Genomic DNA, 27,447 nt, shown 5'->3' on the forward strand with positions numbered 1-27,447 from the left:
GCATCCTCCTCATCATCATCTGATGACGATGAGCCCCCAAGGCGGCGGAGACGCCGCCAGGCGGAGCCAGGGGCCCCACATGCTAGGGATCCTGTGGCCCACCCTAGTACGAGCCGCCCTGGGGTTCGTACTGGTTTCCCGGCCCACCAAATAAGCCCACCGGAGCCCCCTGCCAATGAACTTAGTTGGTGTCCCCCAGTGGACTTTGAGCCTGAGATTCCGGATTTTGCTGGCAATCCTGGAATCCAGATTCCCACAGTGGGGTTTACTGAAATTGACTATTTTAGTTTTTTTTTCAGTAACCCACTGAATCCGTACGCCCAACAGTTCGTCGCTCAAAACCCAGGCTCATTTTTGGCTAGACCCGGTGGCTGGACGCCGGTCAGTGCAGCCGAGATGAGGAAATTTTGGGGCCTCGTGCTGCATATGGGTCTAGTCCAAAAACCCAGTGTCAGGCAATACTGGAGTGGGGACGTCCTATACCAGACCCCACTGTACAGTATGGTCATGACACATCCCTGGTTTGAGGCCATCCGGAAATGTCTGCATTATTCCGATAATGCAGCATGTCCACCTCGAGGTGATCCTGCCTATGACCGGCTGTATAAGATACGGCCGGTCATCGATCACTTTGGGGCCACATTTCAGCAGGCCTACGTACCTGGAAGGGAGGTCGCGGTTGATGAGTCTCGTTGCGTTCAAGGGGAGACTCAGTTTCCGCCAATATATTCCCACAAAGCAGGCAAGGTATGGCGTGAAGCTATACAAAATTTGTGAGAGTACCTCAGGGTACACTTACAAATTTTGTGTGTACGAGGGGAGAGATTCCCGGATTCAACCCCCAGAATGTCCCCCCACTCTGGGTGTTACCGGGAAACTCGTGTGGGACCTTATGTACCCACTGCTGGATAACGGTTACCACTTGTACGTGGATAACTTTTATACCAGCATTCCCTTGTTCAGGTCCTTTGCCGCCAGATCCACGTTCGCTTGTGGGACCGCGCGGAAAAATCAACGCGGCATGCCTACCCCCTCCAGGAACCTATCCCCAGGGGTGAGACCCGTGCACTTACCAGTGGAAACCTGTTGCTGGTCAGGTATAAGGACAAGAGGGATGTCCTTATGCTGTCCACAATCCACGGTAACAGCACCACCCCTGTCCCTGTGCGAGGTACCGCGGCAACGGTCCTCAAGCCCGATTGTATCGTCGACTACAATCGGTATATGTGAGGAGTTGATCTCTCTGATCAAGTCCTCAAGCCATATAACGCCATGCGCAAAACCCGGGCATGGTACAAAAAAGTTGCGGTCTACTTGGTGCAGGTTGCCATGTACAACTCTTTTGTACTATCCCGAAGCGCTGGCAGCACAGGGACATTCCTCCAATTCTATGAGGCAGTCCTCAAGGCCCTGATCTTTTCGGATCGGGAATTGGAGGCGCCCGGATCGTCCCTGGCCAACACTTTCCAGGTGTGGTCCCCCATACTGGAAAGAAGGGGCGAACCCAAAAAAAGTGCAGAGTGTGTCGCAGGAGGGGGATACGGAAGGACACCACCACTCAGTGCGACACGTGCCCCGATCATCCGGGCCTCTGCGTTATTGATTGCTTCAGGGAGTATCACACTTCCATGGAGTACAAAATTTTTATAATCCCCAACAGTCCACTAGAGAACATAAAAAACTATGGCTCTCAGACTTGACACGGAAACAATTTTTTTCCCCAAAAAAAATATTAGTTTTAGTGCAGGCATCCTCAAACTGCGGCCCTCCAGATGATGTAAAACTATAACTCCCAGCATGCCCAGACAACCTACAGCCATCAGCAGGGCATGGTGGGAATTGTAGTTTTACAACATCTGGAGGGCCGCAGTTTTAGGGTGCCTGCTTAGTGTCTCCAAAGTCTGAGAGCCATACATATTGGGCATCGTCGCGTGCGTAAAAGTCGTCGCTATAAAAATAACTTGACCAAACGCCTCGGATGAACGGTGTTAAAAATATAAAATAAAAACGGTGCCAAAACACCCATTTTTGGGCAAAATTTCCATTTGAATCCTTTTTGCCGGTAATAAAGCAAGGGTTAACAGCCAAACAAAGCTAAATATTTATTGCCCCGATTCTGTAATTTGCAGAAACACCCCATATGTGGTCGTAAATGGCTATATAGCCGCATGGCAGGGCATAGAACGAAGGGAACTCCATACGGTTTCTGGAAGGCAGATTTTGATGGACAGTTTTTTTTTTTTGACACCATGTCCCATTAGAAGCTCCCCCTGATGTAGCCTAGACTAGAAACTCCAAAAAAGTGACCCCATCTAAGAAACTACACCCCTCAAGGTATTCAAAAGTTACTTTACAAACTATGTTAACCCTTTAGGTATTCCACAAAACTAAATAGCGAATGTAGAAACAACTTTAGAATTTAATTTCTCGCTCGTATAATTGGGGGACACAGGACCGTGGGTATAGCTGCTTACTGCCACTAGGAGGCGACACTAGGCTAAGAAGTGATAACTCCTCTCCTGCAGGCTATACCCCTCCAGCCTGGAGAGAGCATATCAGTTTTTAGCTTAGTGTCGTAGGAGGCAGACCTCCCTGCTTTTGCAAGGCGGCTTACTTTTATTATTTTATCTTTTTCCTTTTTAGGTTTGGGGAAACAGTCGCCTAGCCACTCTGTCTACCCCGGGAGCAAGGCCGGTGTCGGAATCCCTCACCGCTCGCCCTCCCCAAGAAACAAAAGTGGACCAGGGCAGCCCAGCTCCCCTGCTTCCCGCCAGCCAAAGGGGTCACCTGAATCCGGAAAGACCCTCCGCCATTCCAGTCTCCTGCCACTTCGGGTGAAGAGGTGACCCTGCTGGTACTCTGAGAAAGGGTGAAGAGAAGAGGATGAAGATGGGGTGAGTAGTCCGCATTGGGTAAGTATCCTCAGCCCCCCCCCTTCCCCTTGGTCACCTCATCATAAGATGGAGGACATTTTTCTTCAAGTGGGCCATTCCGTGGTGAGGGCCCCACATTACCTCAGGCCCTAATGTAGGTTTTGGGCTTCTGTCCATATCTGGGGGCCTGGGTTCTCCTATCTAGTTATTTATATTCGTTCCGGCCTGCGGGGTCTGCGTCCGCTATCTAAAGGCGCATTTCTAGCATTCTGCAGCCTCACGTTATACGGCCTGCGGGGTGAGCTCCCGCGGCCGGTATGCAACCAGGGCGCTTGAGAGCACCACTCCGGACACTCCACTTCCCGGCCGGCTATTCGTTCGGCCGGCGCCAAAAATTTAGGCCCCGGCTTCTCTTCGGGCCTGCCAGTACTCAGCCCGTGCAGTTTTTTTTTTTGCGGCCACGGGATGGGTTCCCGCAGCAGGTGGACGCGAGTGGACACATCTGCCCACTGATCCAAGTCCCTCTGTGGTAGCCGGCCGGCAGTACCGCCCGGTCGGCTGTGCGCCGAACTTTATGTCCCGGCTTTGCGGCCTACTAGGCCGCAACTTTCATTCCGGTTGTGGAGGGGGCGGGTTCGTCCTTTAGGTGCGAATTCTCCCCGACTAGCTGTCCCTACTCCCCCGCTGAGCTCCGCCTCCGGTCCTCTGAGCTGGGTTAACCCTTTATGGCAAGTCGCATTTTTTCAGCCGGCACTGGATTATCCAGTGTCCCCTTTCTGCAGGCCAAATACCTTAAGTTTAGGAATTTAACCCCTTCCTGCCGCTTATTCATTTAGCGGGGGCATCGCAGGTAGTCCTGCCCCCCTCAGTCCACTTCACCGCATGTCCACCCTGGTGGTGGGGTACGGGACTGGGCCCATGTCCTATTCGGACAGGGGAGGATTGCTCACAGCTTCCCAATCCGCCCTCCGGGGCTGTTTGGTTGATAAAGCACACATGAATTCCCAGACCACCCTTCTGGGTCGTCTGGTGTATATGCCACCACCTGTGAAATCCAGGGGAGCACATCTGAAGGATTCCCAATCCGCCCGCTGAGGCCGTTTGGTTGATAATAATCCACCTGCACAAATCCAGGTGAGCACATCTGAAGGATTCCCAATCCGCCCGCTAAGGCCGTTTGGTTGATAATAATCCACCTGCACAAATCCAGGGGAGCACATCTGAAGGATTCCCAATCCGCCTGCTGAGGCCGTTTGGTTGATTATACTCCACCTGCACAAAGCCAGGGGAGCACAGCTGATGAATTCCCAATCCACCCTCTTGGGTCATTTGGTTGATAATCCACATGCGCAATCCAACGGAGGACCTCTGGAAGTTCCCAATCCACCCTCCTGGGTCGTGGGTTGATCGAGTAGCGCCCACACAATCCAGTGAGCGGTCATGTAGAGATGCCGATTCCACCTCCTGGGTGGTTTGATTGTTTTATCACCACCAACACAGCCTGCAACTGCCATGGCTAGATGCTGAGAGGTAGAGCTGCGCACGAGCAGGACACTTTCCTCCTCGGTCTCCTCGGCACCTCCACCCTTCCTCATTAGGGTGATATTCAGAACCCTCCCTTCTGGCAGGGGTTGGTTCTGAGGGAACAGGGGATCAGTTCTGTGGACTCTGATATGAATCCAGTTTAATCTTCTATGATTGCATCCATACTACCAGCAGTACTGATTGTATGCATTACCCCTTCCTTAGGCGGCATTTGCACTACTACTGGATACAGTACTTACCCTTTGTATTCCCTCCTTCCACAGGTGGACTGACTGCACTTGCACTGGTCAGTGCCAGCCAGCCATTCGCGTCCCCCCTTTCTGTAGTTGACGGATTTGCTGTTCCACTGGGAACAGTACTGGTATTATGCATTAGCCTCTCTCATTGGAGGCGTTATGGCATTATCACGGGTGGCAGTGTTTACCGTAAGCATTACCCCCTTACATAGGTGGAGGAATTTCTCTACCCACCGGGTACAGGACTAATCATATGCATTATCCTCTTCCATAGGGGTGTAATTCTCTACCATTGGGGTCAATTCCTGCTGGGTGCATTACCCCCTGCCATAGGTTAGGTACTTGCGCTAACTCAGGATACAGTACTTCCTATATATTTTTCTCCCCTTCATAGGTGGAGTAATTGCACTTCCATTGAGTGCAGTGCTTACAGTAGGTGTTACCCCCTCCATTGGAGGGGTTATTACACTACCGTTGGATACGGTTCTGATCATCTCCCTACCTCCCTTGACTGAGGATTGTGCTACCACTGAATACTATTCAACAGTCGTGGCATTACCCCCTTCTACAACTACCTACCTGGTAGTTGTAGAAGGGGGTAATGCCACGACTGTTGAATAGTATTCAGTGGTAGCGCAATCCTCCGTCAAGGAAGGGAGGTAGATACTGTATCCTGAGCATCTATGCATGCTTTAATTCAACTAAGCCACGACACTAGATACCTTGGCTTCCTTCACAGGTGGGCCGTGGCAACAGTCGTTACCATTGGTGCCTGGTACTCTTCATCTAGTGGTATATGGATACTGGGGCTGCTCCCATATTGTATCCTTCCTTTTCTTCTGGTACTCGTTGTTGGCACAGATATGGTCGATCTTTGTTCTCTCAGGGGGGTCACTCAGCAACACTCAGGTGCCCTAGAGATTCCCATCCCCATGGCCTCCACCGTTCAGGTCGGTCAGAAATTGGTCCTCTACAACGTGTGGTGTGCACGCCATTATACAAATGTTGTGATTACGATCCAGCGAGCCCAAGGTTGCACTGACTCTGTATTCTGGGCCACCACTCTTCCTTATTAGGTGAGGGTGTTTTGCTGGCATTCTGCATTGGCTACTACGGCGTGTTCTCTAAGCAGGGGAAGTTTTCACATTAGGGCCGGAGATCGAACTCGCGGCAGTGGGACAGCCCCCCCTCAGATAGGGGTTCTACCCTGGCACTGCTTCGGCGGTTACTCCTGTTCTGCCCCCTTTTTAGACAGAATGCTTCAGGATGGCTCTAGTTGACTGAGATAGCATGGTGCCATGCTACTTCTGGGTGTCCTTAGGCCTCTCCCCCAGTTTTACGCTGGGAGGAGCAGGCTGTACCTCTTACTGTACAAAGGGTATTTGCACCTCCACTACATGCTAGGGTTCCTACTGCACAGTTCCTTCGTCAGACGGCGGTTTCTTCTGACTCTGGAATTGGTATCCTGTACGGTGTGGCCTCCTCCTCAGCTGGAGTATGGCGTTTGCGTTACTCTGGTGGCTTCCTTGTATGGGCTCCTCCTCAGGCGGTGTATTACATTACCAAGAGATTCGGTAAAGTGCCAGTCTCTGATGGCAATGGGCTTTTGCCCTGGCCTCTTAATGGTCTTCATTACTGTTAATTGTCCGTTGCTCTGACAAGTATTGTTCTTGTGTCGTCAACTCGGGTTTTGCATTGGCGTAAATGCCATAGCTATCAGCACCTTACTTTGGGTGCGCTCGACTGGGTAGCTTAGTCCCTGCGGCACTCGTCTACCACTACAGTGATACCTTCCTTCAGATATGATTACTTTGTGTCACCTCAAGCGATGGTGGTCATTCCTTTCACTGCTCCTTCCGGGGGTGGACTACGGTGCCCCCACGCCAGGCTGAGCGGGTGTCTGTCACGCCTTGCCACCACTGGTAGGGATTTCGTTCCTGGAATGGAACACCCCTTTTTCTTTCCTGTCCTTCCTCTAGCTGGATTGCTGACCATCTTTCCCTTCGGTCTACTCGACCGGTAGCAATGGGTTGTATAGCTATGGAATCCGGGATCTATTTTTTTCCACGGAGAGTATTCTCTTATCTTGGTCTCCCCGGAAGTCAATATGTAGATCGCTGGAGGCGTTTCAGGGACAAACAAGCCGTCCCTCTGGGACTTTTTATTTCTAGGAAGGCGGCATTCCAGGTGGCAGGATCTTCCATCCGACAGCTTTCCGAGTTGATAGCGCCTTCTTGTACGTCCATTTGTCCTTTGTCATTTGCATCAGGCAGTGCTCCGCCCAGAATTTTCTTTCTTGCGGAAGGTCGCCGCTTTCCAGGTCATCTCAGAAATGGTTTTCTCTTCTTTCTCCCTCGTATTTTTAAGGGCGGACTCTCCATCAGCCATCTATTTTGGCCTCTGAGATTTGCTGGTCCATATCTAGCGCGTTCCGCTGTATGGACTTTTACCTGGTTTTCTTGGAGGTCCTTGTCATAGCTGACTACTTCCAACGGGATATTTTTCCCTGGGATGTCTGCCTGACAGTTGCTTCCTTGCGGAGTGATGGCCTGCCCGACCAGCGGTTGTCACTTCTCGGGTTCATCTACTCCAGGCATTGCTTCTAGAAGGCAGCGTCTTGGTCTTCCGGCAAGTTCACTGAGTTTTCCGGGGGCTTTCCTAGACATCGACTGTTGCTGCTCCAGGCAGCAAGATCTTGCAGGCGGCAGCGGATTCCGCATCCTCGAGGGCGTTTTTTTTCTCCATGGGTGTGTGATTTGTTTCCCTCCCCGTGGACTGCTTTAGGACGTCCCACGGTCCTGTGTCCCCCAATGATACGATCGAGAAAACGAGATTTTTGTGAACTCACCTGTAAAATCTCTTTCTCGCGTAGTTCATTGGGGCACACAGCTCCCACCCAGTGTTCTGTTTGCCGCAAATAATGGAGGTTGGTGGGCCAGTATGGTCCTCAGTTCTGGTTCAATCCGACTGATGTTTGTCAGTTATTGGTTGTTTACTGTATGTTCTTTATTGATTTTTTTTCTCCTACTCCTATTGCTTGGGCACAAACTGATATGCTCTCTCCAGGCTGGAGGGGGTATAGCCTGCAGGGGAGGAGTTATCACTTCTTAGCCTAGTGTCGCCTCCTAGTGGCAGCAAGCAGCTATACCCACGGTCCTGTGTCCCCCAATGAACTACGCGAGAAAGAGATTTTACAGGTGAGTTCACAAAAATCTAGTTTTTTTTGTTACATTGCCTCAAAAAAAGACCCATTTTGAGTTTTGTTTGGCAGTTAACCCTTGTTTTACTCCTGGAAAAAATTGATTCGATTGGAATATTTTCCAAAAAAATAGAAATTTCGAAATTGTTTCTCAATCTGCCATTTACTCTTGTGGAAGACCTAAAGGGTTATTAAAGTTTGAAAAAACAGTTTTGAATACCTTGAGGGGTGTAGTTTCTAGAATGGGGTTTTGAATGGTTTCTATTATCTAAGCCTCACAATATGACTTCAAACCTGAACTGGTCCATAAAAAGTGGGATTTTGAAGATTTCTGAAAAATTTCAAAATTTGCTTCTAAACTTCTAAGCCTTGTAAGTTCATCCCCAAAAAATAAAATATCATTCCCAAAATGCTACAAACATGAAGTAGACATATGGGGAATGTAAAGTCATCACAATTTTTGGGGGTATTACTATGTATTACAGAAGTAGAGAAACTGAAACTTTGAAATTTGCTAATTTTTCAAAATTTTTGGTAAAATTTTTATTTTTTTATGCAAAAAATGAACTTTTTTGACCCAATTTTAGCAGTGTCATGAAGTACAATAGGTGACGAAAAAACAATCTCAGAACGGCCTGGGTAAGTCAAAGCGTTTTAAAGTTATGAGCACTTAAAGTTTTGCAAAAAATGGCCAAGTCTGTAAAGGGGTTGTCCCACTTCATTAAATAGGGTTACATTAAATTAGGGGTGCACCGAAATGAAAATTCTGGTCCGAAACCGAAAATTCAGGATGCCCTTGACCGAAAACCGAAACCGAAACTGCCTTTTTGCCCAAATACTTTTAAAATACTTTTTTTTTTAATGATTTTATTAATAATTCTTTTTCATGAATGAAATTCATCTGTGGGTGGCGCTGTTATGGAGAGGGGGATCTGTGGGTGGCGCTGTTATGGAGAGGGGGATCTGTGGGTGGCGCTGTTATGGAGAGGGGGATCTGTGGGTGGCGCTATGGAGAGGGGGATCTGTGGGTGGCGCTGTTATGGAGAGGGGGATCTGTGGGTGGCGCTGTTATGGAGAGGGGGATCTGTGGGTGGCGCTGTTATGGAGAGGGGGATCTGTGGGTGGCGCTGTTATGGAGAGGGGGATCTGTGGGTGGCGCTGTTATGGAGAGGGGGATCTGTGGGTGGCGCTGTTATGGAGAGGGGGATCTGTGGGTGGCGCTGTTATGGAGAGGGGGATCTGTGGGTGGCGCTGTTATGGAGAGGGGGATCTGTGGGTGGCGCTGTTATGGAGAGGGGGATCTGTGGGTGGCGCTGTTATGGAGAGGGGGATCTGTGGGTGGCTCTGTTATGGAGAGGGGGATCTGTGGGTGGCTCTGTTATGGAGAGGGGGGATCTGTGGGTGGCGCTGTTATGGAGAGGGGGATCTGTGGGTGGCGCTGTTATGGAGAGGGGGATCTGTGGGTGGCGCTGTTATGGAGAGGGGGATCTGTGGGTGGCGCTGTTATGGAGAGGGGGATCTGTGGGTGGCGCTGTTATGGAGAGGGGGATCTGTGGGTGGCGCTGTTATGGAGAGGGGGATCTGTGGGTGGCGCTGTTATGGAGAGGGGGATCTGTGCACTGTTATGGGCATAACAGTGCACAGATCCCTTTCCCCATAACAGTGCACAGATCCCTTTCCCCATAACAGTGCATAGATCCCCCCTCCCCATAGCAGTGCCATAGACCGATCCCCCTACCCATAACAGCCCCAGCCCTGCTGCTCACAGCATCACTCACTGCATCTTTATTTTACCTTACAATCGTGACGCTCCGGTAACAACTCTGCAGGCAGAGCGGAGGGCGGCGTAACGTCACTTACTCACGTGACCCACCTGCTCCGCCCACTTTATGAATGAAGGAGGCGGAGCAGGCGCGTCACGTGAGTAAGTGACGTTACGCCGGCCTCCGCTCTGCCTGCAGAGTTGTTAGTTACTGGAGCGTCACGATTGTAAGATAAAATAAAGATGCAGTGACAAAGTAAACCGCCCGCCCGGCGCCCGCCCTCAGATGGTGGGTGACAAATCCCACACCCTATATTTTCGGCCGATATGTAACAATATCGGCCGAAGTGGATTAGGTGCATTTTCGGCCGATATTTTCGGCTGCCGGAATTTCGGTGCACCCCTACATTAAATCATTGCCCCCCACTGAACATTTCTTATAATACATGTAATTAAAAAAAACATACAATTCAGCCTAAAAATGCTCCTTTCACTCCCCTTTGTTTGTGTTGGTATCCCATGGATACGGCCACATCTCGCCGGCCGCATCCATGCCGCACTTGCGCACTGGTTTCTATTGGGATCCTGCAGCCGGCCTCTCACTCACACTGTGAGCGCGCACGTTGCATAGGTTTGCGTATGCGCGGGCGCCCGATCATAGCAGTGTATTACTGTTTTCCGGCAGCAGGAGGGAGCGCACGGCGTCATAGCAACCGAGGACGCCGTGTGCTCCCTCCTGCCGCCCGAATACAGTGATACTCTCTTATAGATCATAGCAGTGTAATACTGTTTTCCGGCAGCAGGAGGGAGCGCACGGCATCATAGCAACCGAGGACGCCGTGCTCTCTGGTGCCCAGAAGGAGTCCAGGCGGCAATCCACAGATGCCCCCCACCCCATAAGTGCCATCCACAGATGCCCCCCCAGCCCATAAGTGCTATCCACAGATGCCCCCCCCACATAAGCCCATAAGTGCCATCCACAGATGCGCGCGCCCCCATCCATGCCGCACTTGCGCACTGGTTTCTATTGGGATCCTGCAGCCGGCCTCTCACTCACACTGTGAGCGCGCACGTCGCATAGTTTTGCGCATGCGCGGGCGCCCGATCATAGCAGTGTATTACTGTTTTCCGGCAGCAGGAGGGAGCGCACGGCGTCATAGCAACCGAGGACGCCGTGTGCTCCCTCCTGCCGCCCGAATACAGTGATACTCTCTTATAGATCATAGCAGTGTAATACTGTTTTCCGGCAGCAGGAGGGAGCGCACGGCATCATAGCAACCAAGGACGCCGTGCTCTCTGGTGCCCAGAAGGAGTCCAGGCGGCAATCCACTGATGCCCCCCACCCCATAAGTGCCATCCACAGATGCCCCCCCCCCACATAAGCCCATAAGTGCCATCCACAGATGCGTGCGTGCGTGCGTGCGCGCCCCCCCCCCCCCCCCCCCAATAAGCTGGGTAATAGGTCAGTGACAATATCAGACCCCGGGAAAGCTGGGTAATAAGTCTGTAATAATATTGTACACCGGGAAAGCTGGGTAATAAGTCAGTGATAAAATCTGATACCGGGAAAGCTGGGTAATAAGTCAGTGATGATATCAGACACCGGGAAAGCTGGGTAATAAGTCAGTGATGATATCAGACACCGGGAAAGCTGGGTAATAAGTCAGTGATAATATCAGACACCGGGAAAGCTGGGTAATAAGTCAGTGATAATATCAGACACCGGGAAAGCTGGGTGATAAGTCTGTAATAATATTGTACACCGGGAAAGCTGGGTAATAAGTCAGTGATAATATCAGACACCGGGAAAGCTGGGTAATAAGTCAGTGAACATATCTATCTATATCTCGCACAGATCATATGGCTACTAGCTAACATGCATTTGGGCTGTAGTGATTTATTGTTTTTGCTGCACAGAATGGGTTTGTAACACAGGTTTTATGTGTAAAAGTGTATTAGAATGCAGGACAACCACAAGTTACTACATTAGTTCACTAGCATTGGTCAGTGGTCACTGAGTGATTCCCCAACAGGGGGATGGGCTTTACATACTCTGCAGGCTCCAGAAGGATGACTCATCCACATGAACGAGCACGCAAGGACTGAGCTCTCAGGGTGAGTCATGAGGAGGCGTGGCCGGCCTTAACTCAACTGCCTGAGCCAAACCAGGAAGTTATCAGGACATTTACTGCTGGTAAGATTGAAAAAGCAAAGTGGGACAACCCCTTTAACCACCTCAGCCCCCAGTGCTTAAACACCCTGAAAGACCAGGCCACTTTTTACACTTCTGACCTACACTACTTTCACCATTTATTGCTCGGTCATGCAACTTACCACCCAAATGAATTTTGCCTCCTTTTCTTCTCACTAATAGAGCTTTCATTTGGTGGTATTTCATTGCTGCTGACATTTTTACTTTTTTGTTATTAATCGAAATTTAACGATTTTTTTGCAAAAAAATGACATTTTTCACTTTCAGTTGTAAAATTTTGCAAAAAAAACAAGATCCATATATAAATTTTGCTCTAAATTTATTGTCCTACATGTCTTTGATAAAAAAAAAATGTTTGGGTAAAAAAAAAAATGGTTTGGGTAAAAGTTATAGCGTTTACAAACTATGGTACAAAAATGTGAATTTCCGCTTTTTGAAGCAGCTCTGACTTTCTGAGCACCTGTCATGTTTCCTGAGGTTCTACAATGGCCAGACAGTACAAACACCCCACAAATGACCCCATTTCGGAAAGTACACACCCTAAGGTATTCACTGATGGGCATAGTGAGTTCATAGAACTTTTTATTTTTTGTCACAAGTTAGCGGAAAATGATGATTTTTTTTTTTTTTTTTTTTTTTTTTATTACAAAGTCTCATATTCCACTAACTTGTGACAAAAAATAAAAAGTTCTATGAACTCACTATGCCCATCAGCGAATACCTTGGGGTCTCTTCTTTCCAAAATGGGGTCACTTGTGGGGTAGTTATACTGCCCTGGCATTCTAGGGGCCCAAATGTGTGGTAAGGAGTTTGAAATCAAATTCTGTAAAAAATGACGAGTGAAATCCGAAAGGTGCTCTTTGGAATATGGGCCCCTTTGCCCACCTAGGCTGCAAAAAAGTGTCACACATCTGGTATCTCCGTATTCAGTAGAAGTTGGGGAATGTGTTTTGGGGTGTCTTTTTACATATACCCATGCTGGGTGAGAGAAATATCTTGGTCAAATGCCAACTTTGTATAACAAAATGGGCAAAGTTGTCTTTTGCCAAGATATTTCTCTCACCCAGCATGGGTATATGTAAAAAGACACCCCAAAACACATTCCCCAACTTCTACTGAATACGGAGATACCAGATGTGTGACACTTTTTTGCAGCCTAGGTGGGCAAAGGGGCCCATATTCCAAAGAGCACCTTTCGGATTTCACTCGTCATTTTTTACAGAATTTGATTTCAAACTCCTTACCACACATTTGGGCCCCTAGAATGCCAGGGCAGTATAACTACCCCACAAGTGACCCCATTTTGGAAAGAAGAGACCCCAAGGTATTCGCTGATGGGCATAGTGAGTTCATGGAAGTTTTTATTTTTTGTCACAAGTTAGTGGAATATGAGACTTTGTATGTAAAAAAAAAAAAAAAAAAAAAATCATAATTTTCCACTAACTTGTGACAAAAAATAAAAAATTCTAGGAACTCGCCATGCCCCTCACGGAATACCTTGGGGTGTCTTCTTTCCAAAATAGGGTCACTTGTGGGGTAGTTATACTGCCCTGGCATTTTCCAGGGGCCCTAATGTGTGGTAAGTAGGTAAATGACCTGTGAAATCCGAAAGGTGCTCTTTGGAATGTGGGCCCCTTTGCCCACCTAGGCTGCAAAAAAGTGTCACACATCTGGTATCGCCGTATTCAGGAGAAGTTGGGGAATGTGTTTTGTGGTGTCATTTTACATATACCCATGCTGGGTGAGAGAAATATCTTGGCAAAAGACAACTTTTCCCATTTTTTTATACAAAGTTGGCATTTGACCAAGATATTTATCTCACCCAGCATGGGTATATGTAAAATGACACCCCAAAACACATTCACCAACTTCTACTGAATACGGAGATACCACATGTGTGACACTTTTTTGCAGCCTAGGTGGGCAAAGGGGCCCAAATTCCTTTTAGGAGGGCATTTTTATACATTTGGATACCAGACTTCTTCTCACGCTTTGGGGCCCCTAAAATGCCAGGGCAGTATAAATACCCCACATGTGACCCCATTTTGGAAAGAAGACACCCCAAGGTATTCAATGAGGAGCATGGCGAGTTCATAGAAAAAAAAAATTTTTGGCACAAGTTAGCGGAAATTGATTTTTTTATTTTTTTTTCTCACAAAGTCTCCCTTTCCGCTAACTTGGGACAAAAATTTCAATCTTTCATGGACTCAATATGCCCCTCATCGAATACCTTGGGGTGTCTTCTTTCCAAAATGGTGTTATTTGTGGGGTGTTTGTACTGCCCTGGCATTTGAGGGTCTCCGCAATCATTACATGTATGCCCAGCATTAGGAGTTTCTGCTATTCTCCTTATATTGAGCATACAGGTAATGAGATTTTTTTTTTCCGTTCAGCCGCTGGGCTGAAAGAAAAAAATGAACGGCACAGATTTCTTCATTCGCATCAATCAATGTGGATGAAAAAATCTCTGCCAAAAAAAGAAAAAGGAGGGGAAAGGCGTCTGCCAGGACATAGGAGCTCCGCCCAACATCCATGCCCACTTAGCTCGTATGCCCTGGCAAACCAGATTTCTCCATTCACATCAATCGATGTGGATGAATAAATCATTGCCGGGATTTTTTTTTTTTATATATACAAAGTGTTTGCCAAAGTATATGAACACCGCCACCTCCTCAGCTCATATGCCTCGGCAAACGTATCTTTTACTGCAGAGGAGAAATCTCGTCTTGCAGCGCCGCATACACCGACTTGCGTGTAATCTGACAGCAGCGCAATGCTTCTGTCCGAATGCACATCAGTGCTGCAGCTAGTCGATCGGTTGGTCCACCTGAAAGGTAAAAAAAAAAAAAAAAAAGAAAAAACCAGGCCGCAAAGCAATAACTTTATTAACTTTAGAACAGAACATATTAACTTTTTTTAACTTTTGTAACTTTTTTACTTACGGTAATTTTTTTTTTGTTTAGTTTTTTTTACCTTTATAGAACAAACCTCTCCTTCCCCATGGGACAATGTGCAAAGCGCAAATCGCCCAAAGATGTGGCGAAGTACGTTATGCACTTTATCCCAGGTGAAAGGAGAGGTTTGCAGCAGCTGTGAGTAAAAGGGCCCTAATAGCCCTGTGTGCCTGTCCTGTGAGATGCAATCCCTATGCTAGGTGTACCTGTGTGTGGTACTTCCGGAAACACTCACCTAAGCATAGGGCAGGGTGGTCAGGGCAGTCAGGACAGAAATAGCGGGTGTCACGCCTTATTCCACTCCTGCTACAGACACGACATTTTTTTCGGGGTGGCGGTTGGGTTGAGGTACCAGCAACGACACTGGGGAAATGTCGCTCGTGTAGACGGCTAACTACACTGGTGGATGGGGCCACGGAACCTCCTGGGTAAAGGAGGTTCGCGATGATCTCTTCCTGGAATTTGAGGAAGGATCCTGTTCTCCCAGCCTTACTGTAGAGAACAAAACTATTGTACAGCGCCAATTGAATTAAATATACAGACACCTTCTTATACCAGCGTCTGGTTCTGCGGGAAACTAAATAGGGAGCCAACATCTGGTCATTGAAGTCCACCCCTCCCATGAGCGCATTATAGTCGTGGACTGAGAGGGGCTTTTCAATGACACGGGTTGCCCTTTCAATTTGGATTGTCGTGTCTGCGTGAATGGAGGAGAGCATGTAAACGTCACGCTTGTCTCTCCATTTCACCGCGAGCAGTTCTTCGTTACACAAGGCAGCCCTCTCCCCCCTTGCAAGACGGGTGGTTACAAGCCGTTGGGGGAAGCCCACGCGACTAGTTCGCGCGGTGCCACAGGCGCAAATCCGTTCTAGAAACAAATGCCTAAAGAGGGCCACACTTGTGTAAAAATTGTCCACATAAAGATGGTACCCCTTGCCGAATAAGGGTGACACCAAGTCCCAGACTGTCTTCCCACTGCTCCCCAGGTAGTCAGGGCAACCGACCGGCTCCAGGGTCTGATCTTTTCCCTCATAGATCCGAAATTTGTGGGTATAGCCTGTGGCCCTTTCACAGAGCTTATACAATTTGACCCCATACCGGGCACGCTTGCTTGGGATGTATTGTTTGAAGCCAAGGCGCCCGGTAAAATGTATTAGGGACTCGTCTACGCAGATGTTTTGCTCAGGGGTATACAAATCTGCAAATTTCTGGTTGAAATAGTCTATGAGGGGCCGAATTTTGTGGAGCCGGTCAAAAGCTGGGTGGCCTCTGGGACGGGAGGTGGTGTTGTCGCTAAAATGCAGAAAACGCAGGATGGTCTCAAATCGTGTCCTGGACATAGCAGCAGAGAACATGGGCATGTGATGAATTGGGTTCGTGGACCAATATGACCGCAATTCATGCTTTTTTGTCAGGCCCATGTTGAGGAGAAGGCCCAGAAAAATTTTAAGTTCGGAAACTTGGACTGGTTTCCACCGGAAAGGCTGGGCATAATAGCTTTCCGGGTTTGCGGTTATAAATTGTGTGGCATATTGGTTGGTCTCTGCCACGACTAAGTCCAAGAGCTCCGCAGTCAAGAACAGCTCAAAAAATCCCAGGGCCGAAGCGATTTGAGCCGTCTCAACCCGAACTCCAGACTGGGCGGTGAAAGGGGGAACTACAGGTGCGGCTGAAGTTGGTGACTGCCAATCAGGGTTTGCCAGCACCTCAGGGACTCTAGGGGGTCTACGGGCCTGTCTGCGCGGTGGCTGCGACGGGGTAACTACTGCACGTGCCACCGTACCAGCTTCAACTGCCCTTCTGGTGCTCGCTACTTCACCAGGTTGTACGGCAGTGCTGGTACTAGGTCCAGGAAGGGCTGCGCTGCTGGTGTATGCCTCACCACGTGATCCGGCAGCGACAGCCCCACTCTGCTGCTCTTGAAGCGGATCCTGCGTAACCTGTGGTCTAGCGACACGGGGCCGGGTACGCCTGGTGCTGCCAGGGACCTCAACCTCCTCGTCCGAACTTTGGGTCAGAGAGCCACTGCTTTCTACAGGTTCATATTCTGACCCGCTAGATTCGTCAGATGAGGGTTCCCACTCCTCATCCGACTGGGTCAGAATCCTGTAGGCCTCTTCAGAAGAATACCCCCTGTTTGACATTTTGGACTACTAAATTTAGGAGTATTCCCTGAGACTACCCAAGAAAAAAAGCAAACCTGTCTTACAAAGGGGAGGCTAGCGAAGTACCGGAGGCCGCTGCGGTTGATAAAAAATATCAAAACAGATTTTTTTATCGCCGCAGTGCGTGTAAAGTGAATGTGCAGTGATCAAAAAATAATAATTTTTTGTCACTGCGGTGGGGCGGGCGTGGGTGAACGCACGTGTGGGCGACCGATCAGGCCTGATCGGGCAAACACTGCGTTTTGGGTGGAGGGCAAACTAAAGTGACACTAATACTATTATAGATCTGACCGTGATCAGTTTTGATCACTTACAGATACTATAAAAGTACAAATGCTGATTAGCGATACGCTATTCAGCGAATAAAAGTGACTGCGGTGCGGTGGGGTGGGCGCTAACTGACGCTAACTACCTAACCAAGGGGCCTAAACTATCCCTAAAACCTAACAGCCAATACCAGTGAAAAAAAAAAAGTGACAGTTTACACTGATCACTTTTTTTCCTTTCACTAGTGATTGACAGGGGCGATCAAAGGGGTGATCAAAGGGTTAAATTGGGGTGCAGGGGGGTGATCTGGGGCTAAGGTGTAGTGTTTGGTGTACTCACTGTGAAGTCTGCTCCTCTGCTGGATCCAACCGACGAAAAGGACCAGCACAGGAGCAGAGAAGCCATATAACAGATCATATTTACTAATATGATCTGTTATCTGGTTTGTGATTCGATTTTTTAAAAATCAGCAACCTGCCAGCGACGATCATTGGCTGGCAGGTTGCTGATGCAACTCTCCTCGAACTTTTGCCGGCCCGCGATGCGCATGCGCGGGCCGGCTGTGACCGAAATCTCGCGTCTCGCGAGAAGACGCGCCGGCGCGTCCACTCGGAATGAAACAACCACCTCCAGGACGCGTCTGTGCGTACAGCGGTCCGGAGGTGGTTAAGGTGAAATAGGGCTGAGTCCTTAAGGGGCTAATATGTGCGGGTTTTTTTTAAATCAGGGGAAAGAGGCTTTTTTTTTCTTTTTTTAACTTGAAACTTATTTTTTTTTTAAACTTTATTTCTGTCCCACTCTGGGACTTCAACTTTTGGGGGTCTGATCCCCTCTGCAATGCATTACAATACATCGGTATTGTAATGCATTGCCTGTTAGTGTATGACTCTCTGGATCTCCTCGGCGCCTGTAGAAGGCAGGTCCTGATGCCATGCAAGGCATTGGGCAGCCTCTGCACGGCATCGGGCTGCCTTCTGACAGTCACTGCTGCGCTGAACCCGCTCCATACGTGGCAGTTGCTGGCTGTATAATAGCTTTAGCCGCAGGTGTCTGTTGTATGAAACAGCAGCCACCCACGAGCTATTTTTTTATATTTTAATAGTTTGAACTTTTTAACTATTAACCACCTTTGTGGGCTAGAACCCTTGTCGAATTCACCTTAATAGAGATCTATTAGCGTGAATTGGATTTTACACTGTCCCTGCCGCCCTGTGCATTGCACACAGCAGCAGGGAGCTTACCATGGTAGGGATGAAAGGCTTTAGTAGTGACCTGGCTGCCATGGTAACCAAAGTCAGGCAATTTCACTGCTGGGGCTCTGATCAGAAGCTGCCACTAATGAAAATAGCACTTAGGAGGGTGGGGGGAACCTGTTGGTCACTCCACCACCAATGAATATAATTAACCCCTTAATACAAATATACGCGGGTGTGCTGGCCTCATCACACAGCCGGTACCCAGCCTCAGTGACCGGGATCCCACCGAACCGCGTCAATTAACCCCTCAGGTGCTGCACCTGAGGGGTTAATTGATGGGGTTTGCGGGATCAATGCGCCCTCTCATTGAGGGCAAGTGCCGGCTATGTGGTGCAGCCTGCAGCCGACACCCGCCGTGTACATTTGTATTACAGGGTTAATTATATTCATTGGTGGTGCAGTGGCCAACAGGCCCTCCCCTCCTACTCCGTGCTATTTTCATTGGTGGCAGTGGCAGCTTAACACCCCTCTTGCCTCTTTTCTACCATTGGTGGTAGTGGTGGCAGAGTCACAGTGGGGAAGAACTCTCGTGCCATGTTCTCTAAAAGATACTCGGCTACGCAACGATGCAACCCTAGAGTACACTACCCAAAAGTAGCCTCTGAGAGCCTTACAAAGCACTTTTATGCCCTCTTGTGGCAAAACCCAGTATCTAATCAGACCACATCTGTAATCATTTCAATATTGGCCTGAGACTTTAATACATGCAAAGTCTGGCAGAAATCCAACATTTCTATCTGGGTGCGCTTTTTTTTCAGTGAGTGTACAGTACATACATGGCCTGAAAATTAACTTATATTGAGTAGGTTTCATAGTGTTAAAAATATAATAGGTTAGACAGAAGTTCTCCTCATATCAAAACTTACTGTAAAGAAAAATGCTTGCAAAACCATAAACTTTGCATATCGCTATAAAGTTAATAGCAGATAATAGTGAATATCAAATTGTACACTGTATGATTATTTTCCATACAATAATCATTCCTATACCACATTACTCACTATGTGAGCCATGATGCTGAGTTTGTGCAGGGACGGCTGTCTGTTGAAAAGAACAATGTCTCCATCTATGAGGTGCCGCTCCACCGTGTCTCCATATCGGAGTTCTTGAGCTATCTTTTCACGGTTACCATACTTAAGAAATCTGAAAAAGTGAATTTTACACTGTTGACATACTGAATGCAAATATACAGTTACTTTGCTGAGTTCTATAAAAAAATAAAAATAAACCAGTCTTTCATTTATGCAGCCAAAAAAAACGATAAACACCACACTGAGTTGTAGACGCTACATACATTAAAGGCACCTAATACTTCTACAAAGGCTTTAACATAGGAAAGGCAAACCTTTTCATTTGGGTATGTCTCTGCTGGATGAAGTTTGCCCCTGGATGTGCATCTGGCCCATTCTGCACTAGCTTTCTCATAAAATGGATATTTGCTTTGTTGACCTGTAAGAAAAAAACACTAATTTAAAACTCAGGGCTCAAGAGATACTTAAGTAAAGGAGAAAGAAAATCAAAAACAAACATAATTTAGGCCTAGTTCACGCTTCAGTGTTTGGTCAGTGATTTCCAGCGAAAACAAGGTGCGGGTCCAAAACACAGGACAGGTGCAGATTCTTCCCTTTTAACTTATCAATGGAGGCTCCATTCCTGGTTTTGGTTTAAAAATCACTGATGAAAATCATTGAAGTGTGGACTAGGCCTTAGGGGTATTACCATCGGGGACATATACCCCTTCAAGACACAACCAGTTTTCCCCTTCCTGACAGCCTAATTTAGCAAAATTTACATGTGTCACTTTATGACTATGCGATAACCGGAAAGCTTTACTGGGAACATTAGCAATTTAGTAAATTTGAATCTTTCTGCTTTTAAGACAGATAATTATAGTTCACAAAATAGGTACTGAATTAACAGTCACCATATGTCTACTATATATTGGTATCATTTAATAAATTAAAATAATGTTTAGGACATTAGAGGACTTAATACCTGAATAAACAATTTTTCAAATTTCCAAGAAAACTTCCAACTCCGACTTTAAAGAAAGAATTCAGGTCTTGGAGGCATATAAATTAGGGAGACCTGAGAAATTGACAAGAGGGGTTCTGTACCAAATGAATAACCACAGTGGAAAAATGGGTACAGTAAGACCTTTAGGAATGCCCACCAGGACAAGAAATGTAAGATTACTTACCGGTAATCACTTTTCCATGAGCCCATGACAGCCCCCTAGAGACCGCCTCCATCCAGGACAGGAAAAAGGAACCTTCGTGGAGAGCGCTTAAAGAGGGATACCTCCCCTATACCACCAGTTAATTGCAAGAACTTGTCCTAAAACATGTCACAAGTGCGGTCATGGGCTCATGGAGAAGTGATTACCGGTAAGTAATCTTAAATTTCCCTTACGCCCATGACAGCACCCTTGAGAGACGATTTGAATAGTACCTAGCTCAGGGTGGGACAACTGCCTGCAGAACTTTCGTGCCAAAAGCTAGCCGCTCCTTAGAGTCTAAGTCTAATCTGTAGTGGCAAAAGAAAGTACCGTACATGGAGATTTCCAGGTAGCGGCCCTACAAATTTGCTCTAGAGATGCTTCAGCCCTTTCTGCCCAAGTAGTAGAAATGGATCTGGTAGAGTGAGCACCAAATCCAAAATGGGGCAATTCCTCCGCTGAAGAATAGGCTAAGTTGATGGCCCTACTATCCATCTAGATAGTGTTTTGGAAGAAACTATTACCGCTATTTTTACCACCAAACTGTATAAAAAGCCTAGAGGATTTTCTCCATTGATTAGTGACTCAAATATTCTGATAGGCATCTTTTGACATCTAGACAGTGGAGCCTCATCTCTCTCTCATTCTTTGGGTCCTGACACAAGGATGGAAGAATAATATCTTGGGTCCTTTGAAACATGGAGACCACTTTAGATAAAAAGGAGGAATCTGGCTTAATGAGCCCTGTCTTCCAGGATGTTAGTATAGGGATGAGCGGCTGAGAAGGCCTAAATTTCGCCAAACATGCGCGGCCGAGGTAATCGCCACCAAAAAAGCAGTTTTGAAAGTCAAAATTTGACTAGGTAGATCCTGCAAAGGCTCGAAAGGAGGCTCCATCAATCTAGACGAAACTAGATTAAGGTCCCGGGGGGGGGGGGGGGGGGGGGGGGGGGGGGGGGGGGGGGGAGGACTGAGGATCTGATCACAAGCTTAATCCTATTAATTGCTTCAAAGAATCTCCTTATCCATGATAATTGGCAATAGGAGAATCAAAGAAGGAACTAAGGGCAGAGACCTATACCTTAAGAGTACCCGGTCTTAGGTTTTTATCCAGACACTTTTGGCATGGGAGGAGAAAGGAAAGCCTTCCATATTCTGAGATAATGGTAGAGGTTACTTCTTTCCTGCATGATAAAAGAGTATATATAATTTCCTTAGACAAGCCCCTACGTTCTAAGATTTTCCCCTCAAATACCGTGCTGTTAGATGAAGACTTCTCACTTCTGGATGGAAGACAGGACCTTGAAACAGATCCTGCCTGTCCGGAAGAATCTAGGGATCCGTCAGGGAAAGTTTCCTCAACCAAGTGAACCAAGTTCTCCTTGGCCAAAAGGGGGTGATTAGAATAAGCCTTGTCCGTTCCTTCCTAGATTTCTGTAATGCTCTCGGAAGTAGTCTTAGAGGAGGAAAGGCGAACAGAAGCTGATTCGGCCACGGAAGGGAGAATGCATCTATCCCTGTCGGGGAAACTTCCGGATTTAGGAAAAAGAATAGGTGGAATTCTTTGTTCTGTCTGGTCGCAAAGAGGTCTATTTGAGGAGGACCACAAAGTTGAATTCTCTCACTGAAGACTTATTGGTTTAAGCACCATTCTCCTTGATCTAACTGGTTTCTGCATAGAAAGTCTGCCACTTTGTTCTCTACTCCCTTTAAATGTACAGCTTTGACAAAGGGAACGTAAGAAAATGTCTGCGGTTAAGGACACAAGGTTTTTTGATTTGGTTCCTCCTTGCCTGTTTAAATAAAAAATGACCGTGGTGTTGTCTGAAAAGATTTTTATTCCTTTTCCTTGTATTTTGGGTAGGAATTCTAATAGGAATGCTCTGAGTTCCCTCATATTCTGGGAGTCCTGACTATCGAGCTCCATACCCCCTGACAATAAGCGCCCCACCTAGACGGACTGGCATCCGTAGTGATGGACATCTGCTCCTGGGGATCCCAATGTAGACCCTGAGACAGATTTGCAGGTTCTAGTCACCAGGTTAGAGGGGTCAGGGAAAATTGGGCATCTAATGGGGATAGAGATCCCTGCCACTCTTTTAGAATCTGCCACTGAAGAGACCTGGAGTGAAAAAGGGCCCAGGTGACTGCAGGTATTGTGGAGGTCATTCTGCCCAATAATGTCATCCCGTGTCTGATGGTTCGATTCTTTGAGGTTAGAAGGGACCAAACGTCTTCTCTTATTTGGGATACTTTGCGTTGAGGAAGAAAACAACACTGCTTCACTGAACCCAGTATTAGACCCAGAAACACACATCTTTGGGGCGGTATCAGATTTGACTTCCCCCAGTTTATTTGCCATCCTAGTTTTGTCAGGATTTCTATGACTTCCAAAAGATGAGAGGTTAGCAGATCTCTGGATTCCGCCACCACCAGGAGGTCGTCCAAATAAGGGATGACCAGAACGTCTCTCTCTCTTATGTGGGCCATAACCTCTGCCATTACTTTTGTAAAGAGTCTGGGGGCCTGGGATATTCCAAACGGAAGTGCTTTGTATTGGAAGTGATGAATTTGACCCTCCCATGGATACTGCCACTGAGATTTTTCTGGAAATCGGTACGAATTGGAATGTGATAGTAAGCGTCTTATGTCTATGGTGGCCATGACGCAGTCTTTGTAGAGATGCTTTATTGTGGACTGTACAGATTCCATTTTTTATATTTCTGAAAATTATTTAAGTCCCTCAGATTTATGATCATCCTGAATGACCTGTCCGGTTTGGGTACCAGAAAAAGGGATAAATAAAAACCCCTGCCCTTTTTATAGTCTGGAACAGGAACCATGACCCTTTTTTCTATTATAAAAAATATTTCTTGTCTTAGAGACAGGTTTCTTGCGGAATGTTGAACTATATTTCTAATTTTTAATCTTTCCGGTGGGGGGGGGGGGGGGGGGGGGAAGCAAACTGTAGACAGAACATTTCTTTTATGATGCCTAATATCCACGGGCTTAACGAGAGTCTTCCCCCCACTGGACAGAAACAGTCATTGCCGACTGTCCTTGGATCTTGAAGCAGACTGTTTTAAAGAAGAATCCCTTATTTTTTCTATTTTTGTTTTATTGTCGAAAATTCTGCCTTCTGTCTGTGTTGTAAGTTTTTTTTGTTCCTGCGAAAAAACTGTTTTTGTTAGTTCTAGAAACAGCAACACTCTTTATCAGAAGCCTTTTCTAAAAGGTCATCCAAAACAGGCCCAAAGAGATAATCTCCCTGGCATGGGATAGAGCAAAGTTTATTCTTCAAACCTGTGTCACCTGACCATCCTTTAAACCAAATCGCTCTTCTCGCAGAATTGGATAGAGCAGTTAACTTGGCACTTAACTTTAAGGCATCTGCAGAAGCATCGTAAATAAAGTCCACTGCTTTAAGGATTTTAGGAAATACTTCTAGTAATTGGTCCCTAGGGGTTTTATCTTGAATTTGGGACTCCAGCTCTTGTAGTCATAATTTTAATGACCTGGCAGTAGAGGTAGTAGCAATATTTGGCTTAAATGCTTGGGTGGATGCTTCCCATGCTTTTTTAAGGTATACCTCTGCACGTCTGTCCATAGGATCCTTTAAACTACCAAGATCCTCAAGAGGTAAGGCCTCCTTTTTTGACATTTTGGCGATGGGGGCGTCAAGTTTAGGAGGCTTATCCCAACAGGAGGACTCTCCCTCATCAAAAGGGTATTTTCTTTTTACATTCTTGGGAATAAAGAATTTCCTATTAGGCTTATTCCATTCTCTTTGAATGAAACATTTAATGTTTTCATTTAAAGGAAAAACTCTTGACCTTTTGTGCCACAGGTCACCAAACATTATGTCCTGGACAGACTCTGGTTCCCTAGGAACATCCACTTTCATAGTAGCTCTAATAGCTTTCAGTAGGGATCCCGTATCCTCTGGGGAAAAAAAATAAAAATAAGTCTGCTCATGGCTTTATCTGAAGACTAGCTTGAATTTTCCAGGATTTCTCCCTGCTCATTCTCATCTGAAGAGTCTGAATCGGATATTATAGTAGCGTGACTGTTTGCCCGAGGCAGGGAAACATTTTCATTGAAGCTGAAACTTCAGATTTAACAATATCTTTGATACTTTGAAGTAAAGATGGGGATTACTTTTCTACCACTTTGTTCGCACAATGCTGACACAGTAACTTAGACCAAGAAGGGGCGAGCATTTTCTTGCACACAGCACATTCCCTCACTTCAGATTTAGTGGTAGATTTCCTGGGGCCCTCTTTGATATTCTACAATTAAAATAAGAGAATAATCCTCATTAGATCTGATAGAGGAAAAATAAAAGGTTGGGGATTGACCCCATTAGCCCACCAGAAATACCAGTCTAGCATCATGAGTCTCCAGGATATCAGCTCACTGGGTACTCATCATCCATGATCGTGGGCAAGGATCGAGAGTTTTCCATTAAAGATCCTTTTTAAGGCTACTTTCACACTACCGTTCAGAGCGGGTCCGTCTGATGTCTGCACAAACGGATCCGCTCATATAATGCAGACTTGGGATCCGTTCAGAACGGATCCGTCTGCATTATATTGTAGAAAAAATTCTAAGTGTGAAAGTAGCTTCAGACGGATCCGTCCAGACTTTACATTGAAAGTCAATGGGGGACGGATCCGTTTGAAAATTGAGCCATATAGTGTCAAATTCAAACGGATCCGTCCCCATTGACTTACATTGTAAGTCTGGACGGATCCGTTTGCCTCCGCACGGCCAGGCGGACACCCGAACGCTGCAAGCAGCGTTCAGGGGTCCGCTTGCTGAGCGGAGGCTGAACGCTGCCAGACTGATGCATTCTGAGCGGATCCGCATCCACTCAGAATGCATTGGGGCAGTACGGATGCGTTCGGGGCCGCTTGTGAGCCCCTTCAAACGGAGCTCACAAGCGGACACCCGAACGCTAGTGTGAAAGTAGCCTTAGATTGTACGCTGGCTTGTCTCCTTCTGACCGCGCGTTAAGGGTTTAAATACCAATTTGGTCGTGTCCCTGCCGGTGAACCCACGCGGCCTCAGTAGGAGCTTCCTTCTACTTCGGGAACGCACTCCACGTGCGTTCCAAGTACCGGAAGTTGCGTCTTACAACTTCTGGTTCGCGCACAGGGCACGTGAATTAATCAAACCCAGTCCCCCCTGCCTCTAAGCTTTGAGACAGGGAGGAAGGCAGAGTAAAGGCTCCGGACCTCCTGAACACCGCCAGGAGGAACCGGCGTGTCAGCATCCCCTCTTGGTTATGCAGGCACTGCCCAGGAACACCGGCCCGATAAACTATCCCGGACCCAGAAGGATGAATCCCAATCTTAGTAGGCGGCTCCTAGAGGAGACTTATGCCGCACCAGGTAACCTCCATAATACAGTGCCTACACAGAACGTCCCATCAATAGGACAGGAAACAGAAAACTGGTGGAATAGGGGAGGAATCTCTCCTTAAGTGCTCTTCACGAAGGTTCCTGTTTCCTGTCCTGGATGGAGGCGGTCTCTCAAGGGTGCTGTCATGGGAGTAAGGCAAAGACTATTCCATGGAGCATAGACGAAAAGGAAGTATACCAGGAAAACCCCGAACTTTCCCAGACTAAAGAATTGCCATGACTGTGGCAGACACCTGTGTGAGGGTCCAGTAGCAGACATCAGGGCAAAGTCGAAACTGAAGACTCACTAGAGGGCTGGATATATTAGATAAGGAATAAATAATTTTCACCATAGGAAGGGAGAAAGACTCCTTCCTCTGAGAGCCAGGTGGAGAAAGATGAAGCACCCTAGGAACAGAAGAAGGTGGGTACCTTATACTGCTTGGGCACACAGTCAGCCCCTGGGGGACAAGGGGATCCATAGCTATGGCTAGGAGGAAGGAACCTAAAAACAAGAATGAGGCATGCAAACAAGCAGTGGGGAAGGACACAGTAGGTGAGGGTAAAAGATGCTCATCTGGTTGTATGGTGGCAGCATACTCATTGTAGGTGGTATGCTTTCCTGAAGTGGGTTCCCAGGTTGCTTTTGATGGTTTGGATGTTGGGGGAGAATATAATGTGCTGAGGTAGCAAGTTCCAAAGTATGGGGGATGCACTTGAGAAACCTTGTAGACTATTGTGTGAAGAACAGATGAGAGAAGAACAAAGGAGGTGGTCCTGTGAGGATCGGAGATTACACATCGGGATGTATCACGAAAACAGGTGAGAGATGTAAGGAGGAGACAGTCTGTAGTTATGTTTCGCTGGGCAATGGGGAGCCAAGGGATTGGCAAAGAGGAGGCAGAGGAGAAATGAGGGGAGAGGTGGATTAACCAGGCAGCAGAGATTAGGATAAATTGGAGGAGTACGAGTGCTAGATGTGAGGCCACAGAGAAGGATGTTGCTGTAGTCCAGACGGGAGATTACAAGGGTATGCACTAGCATTTTAGTTGACTCAGGAATGAGCGAATACGTGAGGGGTCCTTGAGCTGAAAGCAGTAGGTAGAGTTAAGGGTTTGGAAGTGTGGCTTAAAGGACAGGGCAGAATCAAATGTTATCCCCAGGCAGCAGACCTATGAAACTGGAGAAAGCGTTGTGCTATTAACTGTAATAGATAGTTCTGGTATGGGGACTGAGTGACATGGAGGAAAGATTCAGTTTTCTCCATGTTTCCCCCATGAGGGAACAGTCAAGTAGATGGTCCAAGATGCGTTGGAATAGGGAACCCAAATGAGGGCACCCAGCCAGAGGCCTAAGTA

The 27,447-nt window shown here is 47.3% G+C and overlaps 1 protein-coding gene and 1 long non-coding RNA gene across 2 annotated transcripts in view; one reads left to right on the top strand and one right to left on the bottom strand.

Annotated features, from left to right (window-relative positions):
* The window catches only part of POLR3A (RNA polymerase III subunit A), a 213,282-nt gene that overhangs the window by 138,275 nt on the left and 47,560 nt on the right, over nt 1-27,447 (bottom strand). The window contains exons 9-10 of the mRNA XM_040435415.1: nt 19,815-19,918; nt 19,471-19,612 (exon numbers count right to left, since the gene is read on the bottom strand). Of these exons, the coding sequence (XP_040291349.1) occupies nt 19,471-19,612; nt 19,815-19,918 (246 nt within the window). The remainder of the gene's footprint in view (nt 1-19,470; nt 19,613-19,814; nt 19,919-27,447) is intronic.
* On the top strand, nt 6,324-15,950 carry LOC121003514. The gene is made up of 3 exons (XR_005779494.1): nt 6,324-6,469; nt 14,942-14,947; nt 15,939-15,950. It is a non-coding gene; the product is annotated as an uncharacterized LOC121003514 (long non-coding RNA).

The sequence above is a fragment of the Bufo bufo genome, chromosome 6, assembly GCF_905171765.1.
Source record: "Bufo bufo chromosome 6, aBufBuf1.1, whole genome shotgun sequence".
Classification (NCBI taxonomy): Eukaryota; Metazoa; Chordata; class Amphibia; order Anura; family Bufonidae; genus Bufo; species Bufo bufo.